The sequence below is a fragment of the Eptesicus fuscus genome, chromosome 20, assembly GCF_027574615.1.
Source record: "Eptesicus fuscus isolate TK198812 chromosome 20, DD_ASM_mEF_20220401, whole genome shotgun sequence".
Classification (NCBI taxonomy): domain Eukaryota; kingdom Metazoa; phylum Chordata; class Mammalia; order Chiroptera; family Vespertilionidae; genus Eptesicus; species Eptesicus fuscus.
Window position 1 is genome coordinate 36,215,541 of NC_072492.1, and position 15,808 is coordinate 36,231,348.

Below are 15,808 nucleotides of genomic sequence, written 5' to 3' on the forward strand. Positions count from 1 at the left end.
CTAAATAAATAACTTTTTTTAAAAACTGATATGTCTTCTAGAACCGGTCTGGGGTAGGGGAGGGTAAAATGAGTTAAGGGATGGGGCCATGGACTCAATTTTCTTAAGTTTTTGAGACCAAGAGAAATGGGCATGGCCTATGGTAACTCCTTTGCCTTCTTTTGTTTGTAAATCTCTGAAGAAAACATTAAACCTCAGGAAATCTCTTTTGTTCTTTCTCTCACATTTGCTCCCTATCGCTCTTAGCAGAGGGAGCAATGAGAAGCAGTGGGGAAGGGTAACTTCTGCCTGCTGGAAGCTCAGGCCAGGCCAGGAGGTGAAGTGTAGGAAATGGATTTTGGATGCTGTTCAGCTTATGACCAGAGGGAGCTCTATCCAGGGAGCTCAGGCATCGGCTTCTGCTACCTTCTTTCCTGCCCCAAGCTCAAGTTCACCTCTGAGTCAGTGGAATAGTAGATGGGGAGGAGTTTCTACCTTCTATCACTCCTTCTTATGGTCAGCTTCCCAGTGGTCTCTAGACCAAAGAGCGTGAGTGTTTGTATGTGACGAGAGTGTGTGTGAGGTGTGTGTACATAAATGCTCACAAGTTTTTTTTGTTGTTTTTTTTAAAATATATTTTATTGATTTTTTTACAGAGAGGAAGGTAAAGGGATAGAGAGCTAGAAACATCGATGAGAGAGAAACATCGATCAGCTGTCTCCTGCACACCCTCCACTGGGGACGTGCCCGCAACCAAGGTACATGCCCTTGACCGGAATCGAACCTGGTACCTTTCAGTCCGCAGGCCGACGCTCTATCCACTGAGCCAAACCGGTTTCGGCGCTCACAAGTTTTTATCTGAAAATGTGACTCTGGTTGGGTCTCGCTACATCTCACCATAGGGATGACACCACCTGCTCCAGGCCTCAATGGACATGTAGATCGTGAGAGTGTCAGCCTACCTGGGGTCAGGAGGGCTGCAGGATCAGCCCTCCTTCCCTCCCCCATGACACCCCCCTATCCTGGCAGGACCTGAGAACTGGGTCTGGGCTGAGGACATGGCCTTTGTTCCCATGCAATACCCTGGAGCCCAACCTAATCTCTTCCTTACTAGTAGATCACGGGGGCCTGCTAGAGTGTTGGCCTCAGACCTGTGGTCAAGTGAACAGTGACTGAGGGTGCCAAGTACTGAAAGAATAGTGTCCCCAAGGCTGAGAACTATAGGACTTGGGCCCTAAGAGGAGCTGGACAAGGAGACCCCTGGGGCTTAGCTCAGAGGGCATAACTTGGACATCCCCGGGAATGTAGACACTGGAACCCCCTGTGAAGAGCACAAGATGCGCTCACCTGCCTCTGCTATCCTCCCGAATCCCCTGAGAAGAGCTCCAGCTCCCAGTGCAACGAAAGGATTCTGCTGTGCATTCAACAAAGATGTACAGAGGCCTTCTAAGTGCCAGGCATCATGTGAGGCACTAGGATGTGTTATTGAATAAAAGATACAATTTCTGCCCCTAAGAGCAAGAGCAAGTAAAGAGGCAATTACAGATGAGGACTGTTAGAGGAGAGGTGGGAGCAGGACAACAGCAGGTTTCCTGTGGGGTCTGATGTCTAAGCTGATCTTGTCAGAGGAGTAGAAATTGGCCAGGGGAGAAAGAAGAGCACCAAGAAAGTTCCAGGGAATAGCATGTTCCTTGACCCTCTCTCTTCTCTCTGCAAGAGGTCCCCACTGGATGACCTCAGCCTCTAGTACTATAACTGCTAGCATTTGTTGTTTCACCCAAATCTATATTTCAGGCCTAGAACCTCTCTCTTGTACTCTGGATCCATAAACTTTTCCTTTTCTTAGCTTCTATACTGGGGCTTCCCCATGAGGACCTCAAACTCAAACTTGTTAGTTTTCCCCTTGAACTTGCTGCTCTTTGTTCTTCTTCTGGTGAAAGGCCCCACCACTCACCAGTCACCCAATGGGAAACCTTTGTGTCATGTAAGATGCTGTGCCCTCCCTGCCCAGCCACACCCACTCAGGCACCAAATCCTGTAAACTCTGCCCTTAAATATCTCTCAGAGTCACCCCTTCCTCTCTGACCTCCAGGTCACTGACCTCATCCTGGCCCTTTGCCTCTTACCTGGTCTCCTCACTTTTAGTCTGTTCTGTACCCAAGCCAGACTCATCTCCCTAGAATGCAGATCAGTACAGAGTGTAACCTGGGTGTACTAGGCAGTTGAGTTGACCACATAGGGCCTCTGGGGAAGCAGCTCCACTTGGGCACTGTGTTCTGGGCCCAGTCCTCAACCTGAGGGCTAGAGGTGGACTGTGGCTCCCAGGGATAAACTCATCTTCATCACATTCCCAGAGGCTGGGGCCAAGTTTACTCAAAGAGAAGACCTAGTGGAGGGAGGAGGATGTATAGTCCTGTCTCCTGAGTAATTCTGCAAGAGGGACACCTTTTCAACAAGTTTTTCGGGTATTTAACATGATGATTGGGAAGACTAGGATGAAAACAATCTCAGAGGAAACAATGCAACAGCTAGATACTTAGGGAAGGTGGTCAGGGTGATGCTTTTTTATACACCAATTCCCCCACCAGCCAAGGCAAAGGGTTCCTGGTCCCCCATCATTAGCCACCTCCCCACATAAGAGCTTGGTGATACCCCACCAGAGTGAATATTTTGACCTCTGTTTGGTAACAATGTTCAGGACAAAAAACATTAGCAATCTTAACAGTGTGGTCTTAGCTGAGAGCTAAGACCATGACTTATGAAAGACCTAGACTCACAGTTGCCTTGTGGCCAGGAGTAGGTAGGCATTGACATTAGATCCTGCTTCCCCTAATTCTCAAGGTGGCACAGCCAATTTCCAATGACCTCTTCCTGCCTTAGTTATAGCAGCTCTATTGTTTGTCTTGACTACAAGAAGCTCTCCAGTTCCATCCTACTGGTCAATCAATGGAAATATTGGGTGTGAGTTTTTCTCCCCAGCACTCAGGTGTCCCTTTCTGCCCCTGTCACTTCCTCTTTCCTCCCTCCATGAATGCCATGTTTCTCTATTTTTCTATAACAGATAACCAGTGCCCTCACTCACCTGGTTGGCAGGAAATTCAATTACAGCTGTTGGGGGTCGGGGTGGAGATCATCTTAAGGATTAGGGAAGACTCATCTGGGACTTTGGGGAATGGTTGGTTAGTCTTCAGCTAACAGTGGCCACTGCTACTTTACTCCCTTTCCACTGCCCTGAGGCCAGACTTGCCAAGACAAGGATGGGAGGAGGGGCTGACCCACACCTATTTTCGCCTAGAGCAAAAGCCCCATTTTCTCCTGTTTGTTCACCAAAATGTTATTAAAACATTTTTTAAATTAAAAATAAATACTGGCCGGTGTGGCTCAGTTGGTTGGAGCACCATCCCATACACTAAAAGGTCATGGTTCAAAAAAAAAAAAAAAAGGTCATGGTTCGATTCCCAGTGAGGGCACATGCCCGGGTTATAGACTCTATCCCCAGTGTAGGGCATGTAGGAGGCAGCCGCTCAAGGATTTTCTCTCATCATTGATCTTCCCATCTCTCTCTCTCTTTCCCTTCCTCTCTGAAATCAATAAAAATACATTCTTTTTAAGAAATAAAGAACAAAGTAGAGGAAAACCTATCAAGTTTCCATATCCAAATAGAACTGGTTGTATACATATTTCTGGATAATCTGACCTTTCTGAGACTGGTTGCCCTAGTTTAAATGTCTGGGTTCTGAGATGTTTCATGTCTTCCTCAGATTACTAACACTTAAAACATGAACCACACAAGGCTTCTTGACCTTACCTCTTCTGCCTGCCCTCCTTCCCATCCCCACTTCACACCAAACACGCTGACCTTTTGGCCATTCCCTGCCCATGCTGAGGCTGTCTCAAGTTTCTGTACCTCTGCACCTTCTGTTCCCTTTGGCTGGAATGTCCTTCCCATTCTCTGCCAGGAGAGTGCATCCTGCCTGCAAGCTCAGTCTAGCATCATTCCTGGAAAAAGTCTTCCCGGACATGTCCAGCTTGGAAAGGATTCTTCCCTAGGCTCAGGAGGGAAGCATGTTCCTTCTCTGGAACCTTCAGTCTCTCCTAGTTCCCCTCGGGATCTGGCTGCCCAGGTCATGTTGGCCTACATCACCTCACCTGGGAGAGAATGGAGGTGGCTTTTCTCTCTGAGTCTGCAACACTTTGGAGGAAGGTTTCCTGGAGTTGAGGGTTGTGGGCTGCTAGGTTAATTCCACAGCCAGTTTTCCAGGCCCCCTGACCTCTAACCAGCCCATCTGTCCTGCTCAAGGTGTGTGTTGAAGGGGGAGGGGGTGTCTCTGTTACACTCTGCAGCCCCTGAACCTTCTCCTACTTCTCACTGGCTCCACATCCTGCATGCTCCAGGCACTTAGGGTGCTCACCGAGCCTCCACAGTGTGGACCAGTCTCACTCAGCCTTTCCGCCTTCAACCCCTCCCAGATGCTTTGTGTTTGCATCATTATTCTCAAGCATCCCTGGGGCTGCAGTGGGGTTCTAGTTGTTGGGGGGGGGGGGGGGAGAGTGACGAGGAAGAATCTAGAGGGCACCATGAACTAATGGAAGAAATGAGGGAACCTGGCTGGAGAGGTGTGGGCAGAATTAGTTTCACTTATAGCCTTGTAGCCTGAGAAAGGTTCCATCCGGAGGGTGGAGGAAGAGCCCTAGAACAGTCCCTTTCTGCCCCTGTCACTTCCTCTTTCCTCCCTCCAGCTGTGTTATCTCCCAAACCAACCCCTCCCCCACTTTGTTCCCCAATCCTGACCCTGAGTATTTGATTTGGAACAGGGGACAGAGGCTTATGTGGGCCACTTAAAGTCCAGGTTCCTACCCCACCTCCCAAGCCTGGCCTGACCCCTGGCTCCCTCCAGCTTTAGCTCCACCCCCACCCAACCCTCTGCCCTTGGCTGATTCTCTTCAATGTACCCATCATGCCTCTTGTCCAGCAGCACCAGCCAGAGACCAGGAACCTCCAGAGACTAAAAGAAGTGCTGATCCTGTACCCAGGTCTTCTTTATCTTTCTATTTCCCATTTTTCATTCCAATTCAAGAGCCTGAAGACAGCCCAGGAGCTTTAGCTATGGCTTTCTTCCTTATTTTGCCCCTTTGTAGTGTTTTGGTGATAGGCATGGGTGAAGGTGGAGCTGGGAGTGAGGAAGGATTTGAGAGGAGATGTAAACCTGGACGGCCTTCCCACTGCCCCTCCATATCTCCCAGTGCCCAGCACTGGACACACCCTGGCCAGAGCCAGCTGTTTGCAGACCTGAGCCAAGAGGAGCTGACGGCTGTGATGAGCTTTCTGACCCAGCAGCTGGGGCCAGGCCTGGTGGATGCAGCCCAGGCCCGCCCATCAGACAACTGCATCTTCTCCGTGGAGCTGCAGCTGCCCCCCAAGGCTGCAGCCCTGGCACACCTGGACAGGGGGAGTCCCCCACCCGCCCGGGAGGCACTGGCCATCGTCTTCTTTGGCGGACAACCTCAGCCCAACGTGAGTGAGCTGGTGGTGGGACCACTGCCCCACCCCTCCTACATGCGGGATGTGACTGTGGAGCGTCATGGGGGCCCCCTGCCCTATCACCGACGCCCCGTGCTCATCCGAGAGTACCTGGACATAGACCAGATGATCTTTGACAGAGAGCTGCCCCAGGCTGCTGGTCTCCTCCACCACTGCTGCTTCTACAAGCGCCAAGGGAGGAACCTAGTCACGATGAACACGGCTCCCCGGGGTTTGCAATCAGGAGACCGGGCCACCTGGTTTGGCCTCTACTACAACATCTCAGGGGCTGGGTTTTATCTGCACCCCGTGGGGTTGGAGCTGCTGGTAGACCACAAGGCTCTGGACCCTGCCCGCTGGACCATCCAGAAGGTGTTCTTTCAAGGCCGCTACTATCAGAGTCTGGCTCAGCTGGAGGACCAGTTTGAGGCCGGCCTGGTGAATGTGGTGCTGATCCCAGACAATGGCACAGGTGGGTCCTGGTCCCTGAAGTCCCAGGTGCCCCCGGGTCCGGCTCCCCCTCTGCAGTTCCATCCTGAGGGCCCCCGCTTCAGTGTGCAGGGGAGTCGAGTGGCCTCCTCACTGTGGACTTTCTCTTTTGGGCTTGGAGCATTCAGTGGCCCGAGGATCTTTGACATCCGCTTCCAAGGGGAGAGAGTGGCCTATGAAGTCAGCGTCCAGGAGGCCTTGACCGTCTATGGTGGCAATTCACCTTCCGCTCTGCGAAGCCGGTACACAGATGGTGGCTTTGGCTTGGGCCACTTCTCTTCACCTCTGACCCGTGGGGTCGACTGTCCCTACCTGGCCACCTATGTGGACTGGCACTTCCTTTTGGAGTCCCAAGCCCCCAAGACAATACGAGATGCCTTTTGTGTGTTTGAACAGAACCAAGGTCTCCCCCTGAGGCGACACCACTCAGATATCCACTCCCATTATTTTGGGGGCCTTGCAGAGTCAGTGCTGGTGGTCAGATCTGTGTCTACCATGCTCAACTATGACTATGTGTGGGATATGGTCTTCCACCCCAATGGGGCCATGGAAGTCAAGTTGCATGCCACGGGCTACATCAGCTCAACGTTCCTGTTTGGTGCTGCCCGAAATTACGGGAACCAGGTTGGAGAGCACACACTGGGCACTGCCCACACCCACAGTGCCCACTTCAAGGTAGATCTGGATGTAGGAGGTAAGATATCCCGGAGGGGGAGGCATTCCAGAAGCGGGGGCTGAAGTCTCCATGCCTCGCTTTAAAAATTGTCATTGAAACATTAAAAATGTAAAAGTATATGAAGTAAATGTACAAAACATCAGATTCCTAAGAGATTTCCACCCTCCTTAGCAGATCAGCCTCAGATCATTTAATTTGATTGCTAATGTGGAACCTAGTTACATCCTAACAGATCATTCAAAACTCCAAAATCCAGGGAACTGACTGCCTTTGGCCGTACTCTTAATTCCTTGCCAAACCTCAAACTATGGGAAACACCTCCGAGCTCCAGCAGCATTGGGCCCACATGTCTCCTGTCGTGTGGTGAGGTTGTTCCTTGTTGGTTTCCTCCATGTGCTGATGTGTAGGCACTAGAGTCAAATGAAGACTTGGGTCTCAAGCACTGCCACAATACTAACAGTGTCCCTTCGGTGAAAAACCAGGGCACGTTATTTAAGTTCTCTAAGCCTCAGTTGTCCCATCTGTAAAATGGGGACAATTGTAGTTCCTCCTTCAGAAGGCTGTTATACAAGTAAATCACCAGTACATGTAAAGCACTCAGCATGATGCCTATGCATAGCACCTTCAGGGTCAGTAAATGTGAGCTACAGCTGTTATTGTTTGCATGAGACGGTAGATCTGGTGATGCCAGGGGGCTTCAGATATGAGGCCAAATCCCTTCCTCAAGTCAGAAAGATCTGACTCTGCACATTGCCTGCTAGGCTGTTCAACCTCAGGTAAACCACCACTCCTTCTCAAAGGAAGGTCAGGGGAGGCCCAGTCACAAGGCACCTGGGATTGTGACCAGAGGTGACATCAGGGAGAAAGATCTTTTCGAAATCTCTGAATCAGGAATATCTTGGGGAGAAAAGGAAGAGAAGTAGAGGACTTACACAGTTCTGGACTTCTCTTTGGCCCCCAATCTGAAGCCAGGCGGGTGATCATTCCTTTCTCTCATCCCTTCTCCTCCTTCCCTCATCCCGGCAGGACAGAAGAATTGGGTCTGGGCTGAGGACATGGTCTTTGTCCCCATGGCTGTACCCTGGAGCCCTGAGCACCAGATGCAGAGGCTGCAGGTGACCCGGAAGCTGCTAGAGACAGAGGACCAAGCCACGTTCCCCCTGGGAAGTGCCACCCCTCGCTACCTGTACCTGGCCAGCAACCACAGCAACAAGTGGGGTCACCCTCGGGGCTACCGCATCCAGGTGCTCAGTTTTGCTGGCGAGCCGCTGCCCCAGAACAGCTCCATGGAGAGAGCCTTCAGCTGGGGGAGGTGAGTGGCAGGGTGTCAGAGAGGCTGGGGGTGATAGACTATAAGAAGGGCCCCATGTTGCTGGGAAGCCAGGTTCTCCCACCTCCTGTGGGTGTACATGCACACTCATGCACACACACACACACAAGCTCGTGGCCACAATATTTTTTTAAAATATATTTTATTGATTTTTTTACAAAGAGGAAGAGAGAGGGATAGAGAGTTAGAAACATTGATGAGAAAGAAACATCGATCAGCTGCCTCTTGCACACCCCCCTACTGGGGATGTGCCCGCAACCAAGGTACATGTCCTTGACCGGAATCAAACCTGGGACCCTTGAGTCCGCAAGCCGATGCTCTATCCACTGAGCCAAACCGGTTTCGGCATGGCCACAATCTTGATCCATGTAAAACGAGGCCTAGTGCCCTGGCCGGTTGTTCAGTGGTTAGAGCGTAAGCCCCACACACTGAAGGGTCTCGGGTTTGATTCCAGATCAAGGGCGTGTACCTGGGTTGCAGGTTTGATCCACAACCCTGGTAGGGGCACAGGTGGGAGGCAACCAATCCGTATGTGTCTCTCACATGGATGTTTCTCTCTTCTTCCCTTCCTCCCTTCCACTCTCTTTCTAAAATAAATAAATATTTTAAAAATTAATGGAAAAAACATTCTCGGGTGAAAGTTAACCAAAAAAAGTAATAGTGGAAATAAATAAAATGAGGCCTAGTGACTGGATGGAAGAATGGAGAGATACATGTGGAATCAAATACAGTAAAATGTTATAGAATCTGGGTTGTGGATCTATGTATGTTCACTACCCTATTCTTTATCTTTAAATGTTAGCAATAAAGGTTGGAGGGAAAACTAGAGTAAGAGGAACACAGATCTCAGGGAGTATTCCCTAAAACCCAGGCATCTGAGATACAGAAATTGAGCTAAAATGGGAATCAGGCCATGTCCATGCCTCCAGGGCCCAGGCTCTGATCTAGAATCTAGATGGATGCATGAACGACATTAGGACCTGAAGTCTGAACAATGGCCAATTGATGTTTGAGAGACACGTTACTGAACAAACGTGGGAACTCTGAGAGAGACAGGCAGAGCGGGAGAATGGGAAATGAACAGAGACCTTTGTGCTTATTTTTCCTTCCTGCTCCCTCTTCAGTGCGGCTTCAAACAGTAGGACAGTTTGATGGGCTTGTGGGTCTAATCCAAACCTCCTGTAGGTACCAGCTGGCCGTGACCCAGCGGAAGGAGGAGGAGCCCAGCAGCACCAGCATCTACAATTTGAATGACCCTTGGACACCCACCGTGGACTTCACTGACTTCATCAACAATGAAACTGTTGCAGGGCAGGTTAGTTTGGGGGAGGCGGCAGGGGCAAGGATGAGCCACTTCACTCTCCCATGCCAGGGCCCTCCAGGGTCTTTAGAATCCACTAAGAAATGAAGCTTCACGTTTTCACATTGTTCCTGGGCTGGTGAACTGAATCCTTACATACCAGGCTACTGTGGGAGGCAGGTGTGTCTTTAGCAAAGCCAGGCCTCATGATCCTCTTCCTTCTCCCCTGCTAGGACTTGGTGGCCTGGGTGACAGCTGGTTTCCTGCACATCCCACATGCAGAGGACATTCCCAACACGGTGACTGTGGGGAATGGTGTGGGCTTCTTCCTCCGACCCTACAACTTCTTTGACCAGGACCCCTCTTTTGATTCTGCGGACTCCGTCTATTTCCGGGGGGACCAGGATGCTGAGGCCTGTGAGGTCAACCCCCTGGCTTGCCTCCCCAAGGCTGCTGACTGTGCCCCTGACCTCCCTGCCTTCTCTCATGGGGGATTCTCTCACAACTAGGTAGTCCCTGGGATGGGGAGTGTCCAGGGGCCCCAGGGCCAGGGTGTGTGGAGAGGGGGAGCAGTGGGCACTGGGCCAGGAAGCCTGATCTCAGACTAAGATTCTCTCCTCCCCTGCCCCCAAGATCCTCTCTCCCATCACCCTTCTTTGCATCCCCTTCCTTATTGTAAGCATCCTGAGCCTGTGATGCCTGACACAGAAGGGACTCAACTTTGTTGACCCTAGACCTGCTGGGTTTCTGTCCCAGAGAGCAGAGGAATGGCCAGCTGGAGCTGGAGTGATGGCCTAGCTTTTTCCCAGAAGACTTTTATTTGTTTCTAACAGTTTTTTAATCTTTTTTACAATTAGCTATCATTCACATACCATAAAATTTATCCTTTTAATGTGTCTAATTTAGTGGTGTGTGTTTTTTTTTTTTATAGCAAAGGTGGAAATTTATTGAAGAACAAGTACAGACTCCCACATGGGGAGAGGGAAAGAATCTCACAGAACAGACTCCCACATGGGGAAGGGGAAAGGGTCCCCTAATTTAGTGGGTTTTAGTATATTCATAAAGTTGTGCAACCATCACTACTAATTCCAGAACATTTTCATCACCCCAGAAAGAAACCCCATACCCGTTAGCAGTCACTTCCTCTTTCCCTTCAACCCTTCCCAGCTCTAGGCAACCACCAAGCTTTCTATCACTATAGACGTGCCTATATTCTGGCCATTACATAGAAACAGATCTATACAACATGCGGTCTTTTGTGATTGGCTTCTTTCAGCAGAACGTTTTTGAGGTGCATCCACTTTGTAGCATGACACAAGAGTTCATTCCTTGAGGACCGAATACTATTCCATTGTATGAATGTTACCACATTTTTGTTTGTTCATTCATCAGTTCAAGGACAGGTGGATTGTTTCCACGTTTTGGTTATTATGGATAATGCTGCTGTGAACATTTGTGTACAGATTTTCATGTGGGCATATGTCTCACTTCTCTTGGCACAAACCTGGGAATGGAATTGCTGGGTCATATGTTTAACCTTTTGAGGAGGCTGCCATACTGCTTTCCAAAGTGATTGTACCTTTTTTTCTCTCTTTTTTTCCCCTTTTTTATTGTGGTAAAACATAATAACATAAAATTTACCATCGGACCATCTTTAAATATACAGGCCAGTGGCGTTAAGTACATTCACATGCTTTGTTGGGCCTGTTCAGCTCCTCCTCGGCCCGGGATCTTGAATATGAAGGTGAGGCCTCTAGAGACCTCAGGGTAGGGTCCCTTCCTGGCCTGTGTCCCAGCTGTTGGGAAGGTGCTTCTCTGTTTTCATTCCCTGTCATCCTAGCACATTCCTTCTCTGCTCTTTCTCCCTCCTCTTCCTCTTGCTACTTCAGCTTCTACTCCCCGGCCTTCCCCCTAAGGTCCTGGGGGGATGTCCCTGCTGCTTCAGGTCCTGAAATTCTCCCCCATCCCTCAATCCTGGTGTCCTCCTCTGTCCCTGGGCTGGGAGAGAGACAATCCCTGGTTGTCTTCTTGTGGGAGACATTGGTATATGGACAGCTTTCTTTCTTTTTCTTGTTGTTAATCCTCAAAAAAAAGTGAGCTGGAAAGGAACTGAGTTCTGGCGAAGGGACTTTCATACAAAGACTAAACACGGTGGAAGCTACATTCTTGATTCAAGAATAATAGCAGGATATGGTGACAAGAGCTCAGCTGGGAAAGGGTTAAGGCAGAGCTAGTTTGCTATTGCTGGCTCTTTCCATTTTGCTTTTCGGATCAGTGGTTTAGTTTCTCCTTACCTTCTCAGCCCAAATAAATACCGTTTTGACTTTCTTGTGTTTTCTTATTTAAGGAAATTGGGACCATGATGGATGCAAATGTTTTCATCTTGCCCCCAAAACAAACGCTGTGGAGGAACCAATGATGATTCTCTTGGCTGTTCCACCTATTTCTCCGGGTGCAGGAATGGGGAGCGGGGACCTGGGGCCCTAGGCTGTGTGGGGGACTCCGCTGCGGTGGCTCACCTGCTGACCCAGGAGTGTGCCATGGGGCTCCCCAGGGGGCCAGAGGGCACAGCCTGAGCCACCCCCAGGGAGTGTGTGCACAGAGAACCCTATTGGAGGGCTCTACTTGGAACATATCCTTCCAGCCACAAGAAAGAAGCAACCAGACCTTAAGGAATGCAGCCCAGAGAAATCCAAAGGGTCCGAACAGCAAAGTTCTAGGAGGAGCCTGGCAAGTGAGAGAGAACCTTGGGAATGCAGGCCCTTCAGGGACACTTAGACCTACAGATCCCACTGAAGGGGCCTCGAACACACACAGTATCATTGTGTGCTCCCTCTCTTGGCCTCTTAGTGGTGCTGGCCTCATGTCCCCACTCCAACACTTGGCCTGTGGCTGATGGTGGACTATGTTTTCTCCACTTGGGCTCCGGTGGGTGTCTGCCTCTTCTGTAGCGCTCCTCCTTACCACATCTGGGTCCTGCGAAGGGAAATAGATCATAGCATTCTCAGTAGGGCTGGGTCTCAGACACCTTCCCACTGCATGTTTCTCATCTCCTTGACCTATGTCTGTGGGCTAGAATATGATGGGGGCTCCCCTTTTCTTAAGGACCCTCAAGGAACGTGATGCTCCGTCTCTCCCATTGAAAGGGAGACAGTATGGTAGAGACTCTGCTGGACTAGCCGATTTTCATCTGTTGCTTCATTTATTCCTCACAACAACCTTGAGAAACAGAAACTCTTTTTCCCATTTCACAGATGAGGAAACTGAGATTCACAGGAATTAGGTAACATGCCCCAAGTCACCTGGTTGGGATTGAATCCAGGTCTTTGTGGAATTATACCCCACTGCCTTCCCCTGTACTCCTGCTCTTCTTCCCTGACTAGCGGGGCCTGGTTAAAGAATTAACAAGGTAATGCTTGAGAAGCACTTGGCACCTGGTCCGTGGTAAGTGACCTTCTATGAGCAAAATCAACACTCAGTGGCCCAGAGCAAAAATATGCACCATTGCCTTAAAGCAAAAGCTCTCAACCTGGACTGTAACTGAAATCACGGGGGAGCGTGTAAAACTCCACATACTCAGGCTGTACCGCAGGCCAATAAAATCCATCTCTGGGGGTGAGGCAGAGCATAAATGCATGCATCAAGCAGCATAAATTTTCCCCATGTGATTCTAACATCTAGCTACGGTTGAGAAAATCCTGGGACAGCAGTTTAGTTCCACACTGGCCAGAGGAGCCTGACCAGAGAGTGTAAGACACATAAAGAATGTGTCTGTCAGAAGGCACAGAAAAGGAGCATTACAGAGCCTGCCCCGGCAGTGCCCATCTGACCACGTCTGGAGCAGAAGACCTGGCCCCAGGCCAGTGCAGACCAGCCCCGGAGGACACTAGCCATGCAGATGGAGGCACTGGGCCCTATCAACCCTATCTCATGACCAACTGCTGATTCTGATTCACAGCTCAACCGGTCAGCTTCCCACCGCACCTGGGTCATGGGAAGAAACGGGCAAAACAGTTATATCCCTTGTGTGAATGAACTAGTGGGTATTCTGATAATAATTGGTTTTCCTTGACAATTACTATAAAGTGAAGATTAGCCTTTATGGTTACTTTGGTAAATTTAGATCTTCCCTGGAAGACAATCTCCCTTGGGGAGCTTGATGAATCTGGTTTCTCACTTAGGCCCCTCCCTTGGACTGTGGTTAATGCACCAAGAAACCATCGTGTGGTGTCCTAGAGACAGCCAGACTCTCCTGATACAACCCACACCAACCACTCCATGGACTTCACACCTGACTTCCTGAGCAGACTCAATATAAGCAAACTAGAGGCCCAGTGCATGATTGAATCATGCACGTGTAGGGTCCCCTACACACTTTTGCTTTTCGCGGTGGAGCTGGGTGCCTGTCCAATGGTGCACCAGGCCTTTCAGAAGCCTGGGCTTCTGAAAGGCCTGGTGCCGGAGCAGACAGGCACCCAGCTCCCACGCTTTTGATGGTCCGTGGCCGCTGAGGGGGGCTACCCTGCTGTTGAGAGGCACTGCCACGGACACCTGGCTACCCTGCCATTGAGAGGCGCAGCTGGGTGTCAGCAGCAGGCCCCCTCAGCGGCCGCGGATCTGGCCGTTGAGAGGCACAGGGGGCGGGAGTCCCATCCCCTGTGCCTCTCAACAGCAGGGTAGGCCCCCTCAGTGGCCGCGGATCTGTGCCTCTCAATGGCCAGATAGGCCACCCTGAGTCCCGCCCCCCAGCCTCCCGCCGCCCAATCGTGGGCGTAGCAGAGTGATGGTAATTTACATGTTACTCTATTATTAGATAGAATTCCCACCTTCATTCCTCCCCCGCCCCCGCCCCCCATAGTTTTTCCTTGGCCAACTGGAATTGTAAATTTTCCGAGCTCCTGACTCTCTGGGACACATTGGGTTGTTCACACTGGGTTCGCACATCCTGCCATCCTGATGCCCTGAACTCCAGACTGTCATGACCCTATGCCCTTCCCCAAACAGGCTGTCCCCATCCATGCATGCCTTTGCACATCCACTTACTTCCTTATTTCCTCTAGTTCCTTCCTCTTTCCCCTTCCTCCCTCTTCATCTGGTGATGCCTTATTCATCCTCTAAAACCCAACTCAAAGATCACCTTTCTCTGCTCATTGCTTTGTTCTCCCTGCTCCCTTAGTACTGCAGTACATGTGCTGCCGAAGCAAGCACTCCCTTGGTACTTTAAACAAAACTCTACAATGGAGGTTCACACACCAAACTCAAGTTCATTGCCTACACCTCCCCATCATGCCGCCCACAGGCCTCCTGTGCCCACCATGATCTCCATTCAGCAGCTGGTAGGATGATGGCTCTTGGTGGAGAACAAAGGCTTCACCGAGTACATGAGGGAACTAGGCATGGGAATGGGTGCCATGGCCAAGCCAGACTGTCATCACTTCTGATGGCCAAAACCTCACGGTAAAAACTGAGAGAGCACATTGAAGGTGACACAGTTCTCATGCAGCCTGAGAGACAAGTTTGAAGAAACTACAGCTGATGACAGAAAAACTCAGGCCACCTGCAACTTTGTAAACAGTGCATTGGGCCAACATCAGGAATGGGACGGGAAGGAAAGCACCAGAACGAGAAGATTGGAAGGCGGAAGTTAGCGGTGGAATGTGTCATGAACAATGTCAGCTGTACTTGCATCTATGAAAACGTGGAGTAAAAATTCCAACATCCTTCCGGACAAGAATTAGCCAGGAGGATAAACAAGCTCAATTCAAGCATGCCTTCCCCACCCCCCTCCCCCCCCGCTCCCCAGTACGCGCCCCCCTCATTTCTGTGTTCAGTTTTCTATCACAATCATTTTATATGCAACTACTTCTGAGTGTTGGTTTAATTAGGATTGACCCCTTGGTTAGTAAATAAATGTGTTTATGCTTAAAAAAAAAGAAAAGGTCGAAGAAAGTCCAAAGATCCTGAGTGAAAAAATCACCCTGGCTGCACAGGTTAAGCCAGGACATGGGGTCAAAGGTCAACACTGACACGCTGAGCCCAAGCAATTCCTCTCCAAATGAAACCTGCACCGCTGGAACCCAGCAAAGGTTGTAGGAAGGAGAACATGGGACAGACAGATGGCAGGTCTGTAAATTAGTTTCCCACGCTTGGCTTTCCCTGAAACAGGCAATCAGGGCCCAGAGCCTGGGACAGACTCAAGAGGACATAGTGTGGGAGGGTTAGAAGCAGAGGCTGGGCATTAGACCCCAAAATGCTATAGAATTTGGCATGTACGTTTTCCTCATTCTACAATGTGGTATAATGATTTCTGGAGCCAGATTCTGGGGTCTGAACCTGACAAGTGTGACCTTGGGCAACTTAGTTAACTTCTCTGGGCCTCCGTTTCATTACCTATAAAATGGGGGCAGTATAAAATCTATATCAGGATTTTTATGGGGATTAATCTGTGTAATTTTACAAGTCTAGTTTTTAGAGTATAGTAAGTGCTCAATGAATGCTAGCTATTATTTAATA

At 50.0% G+C, this 15,808-nt stretch overlaps 1 protein-coding gene and 1 pseudogene across 1 annotated transcript; both read left to right on the forward strand.

Annotated features, from left to right (window-relative positions):
- The first annotated feature begins 5,086 nt into the window (after positions 1–5,086).
- Positions 5,087–10,188, forward strand: LOC103293068 (membrane primary amine oxidase). The gene is made up of 4 exons (XM_008149320.3): positions 5,087–6,683; positions 7,692–7,977; positions 9,181–9,310; positions 9,529–10,188. Exons 1-4 carry the CDS (start codon positions 5,087–5,089, stop codon positions 9,802–9,804), a joined length of 2,289 nt encoding a protein of 762 aa, XP_008147542.3. The 3' UTR covers positions 9,805–10,188.
- A 4,422-nt stretch (positions 10,189–14,610) lies between these two features.
- LOC103293067 (fatty acid-binding protein 5-like) lies at positions 14,611–15,002 on the forward strand (annotated as a pseudogene).
- The last annotated feature ends 806 nt before the right edge of the window (positions 15,003–15,808 follow it).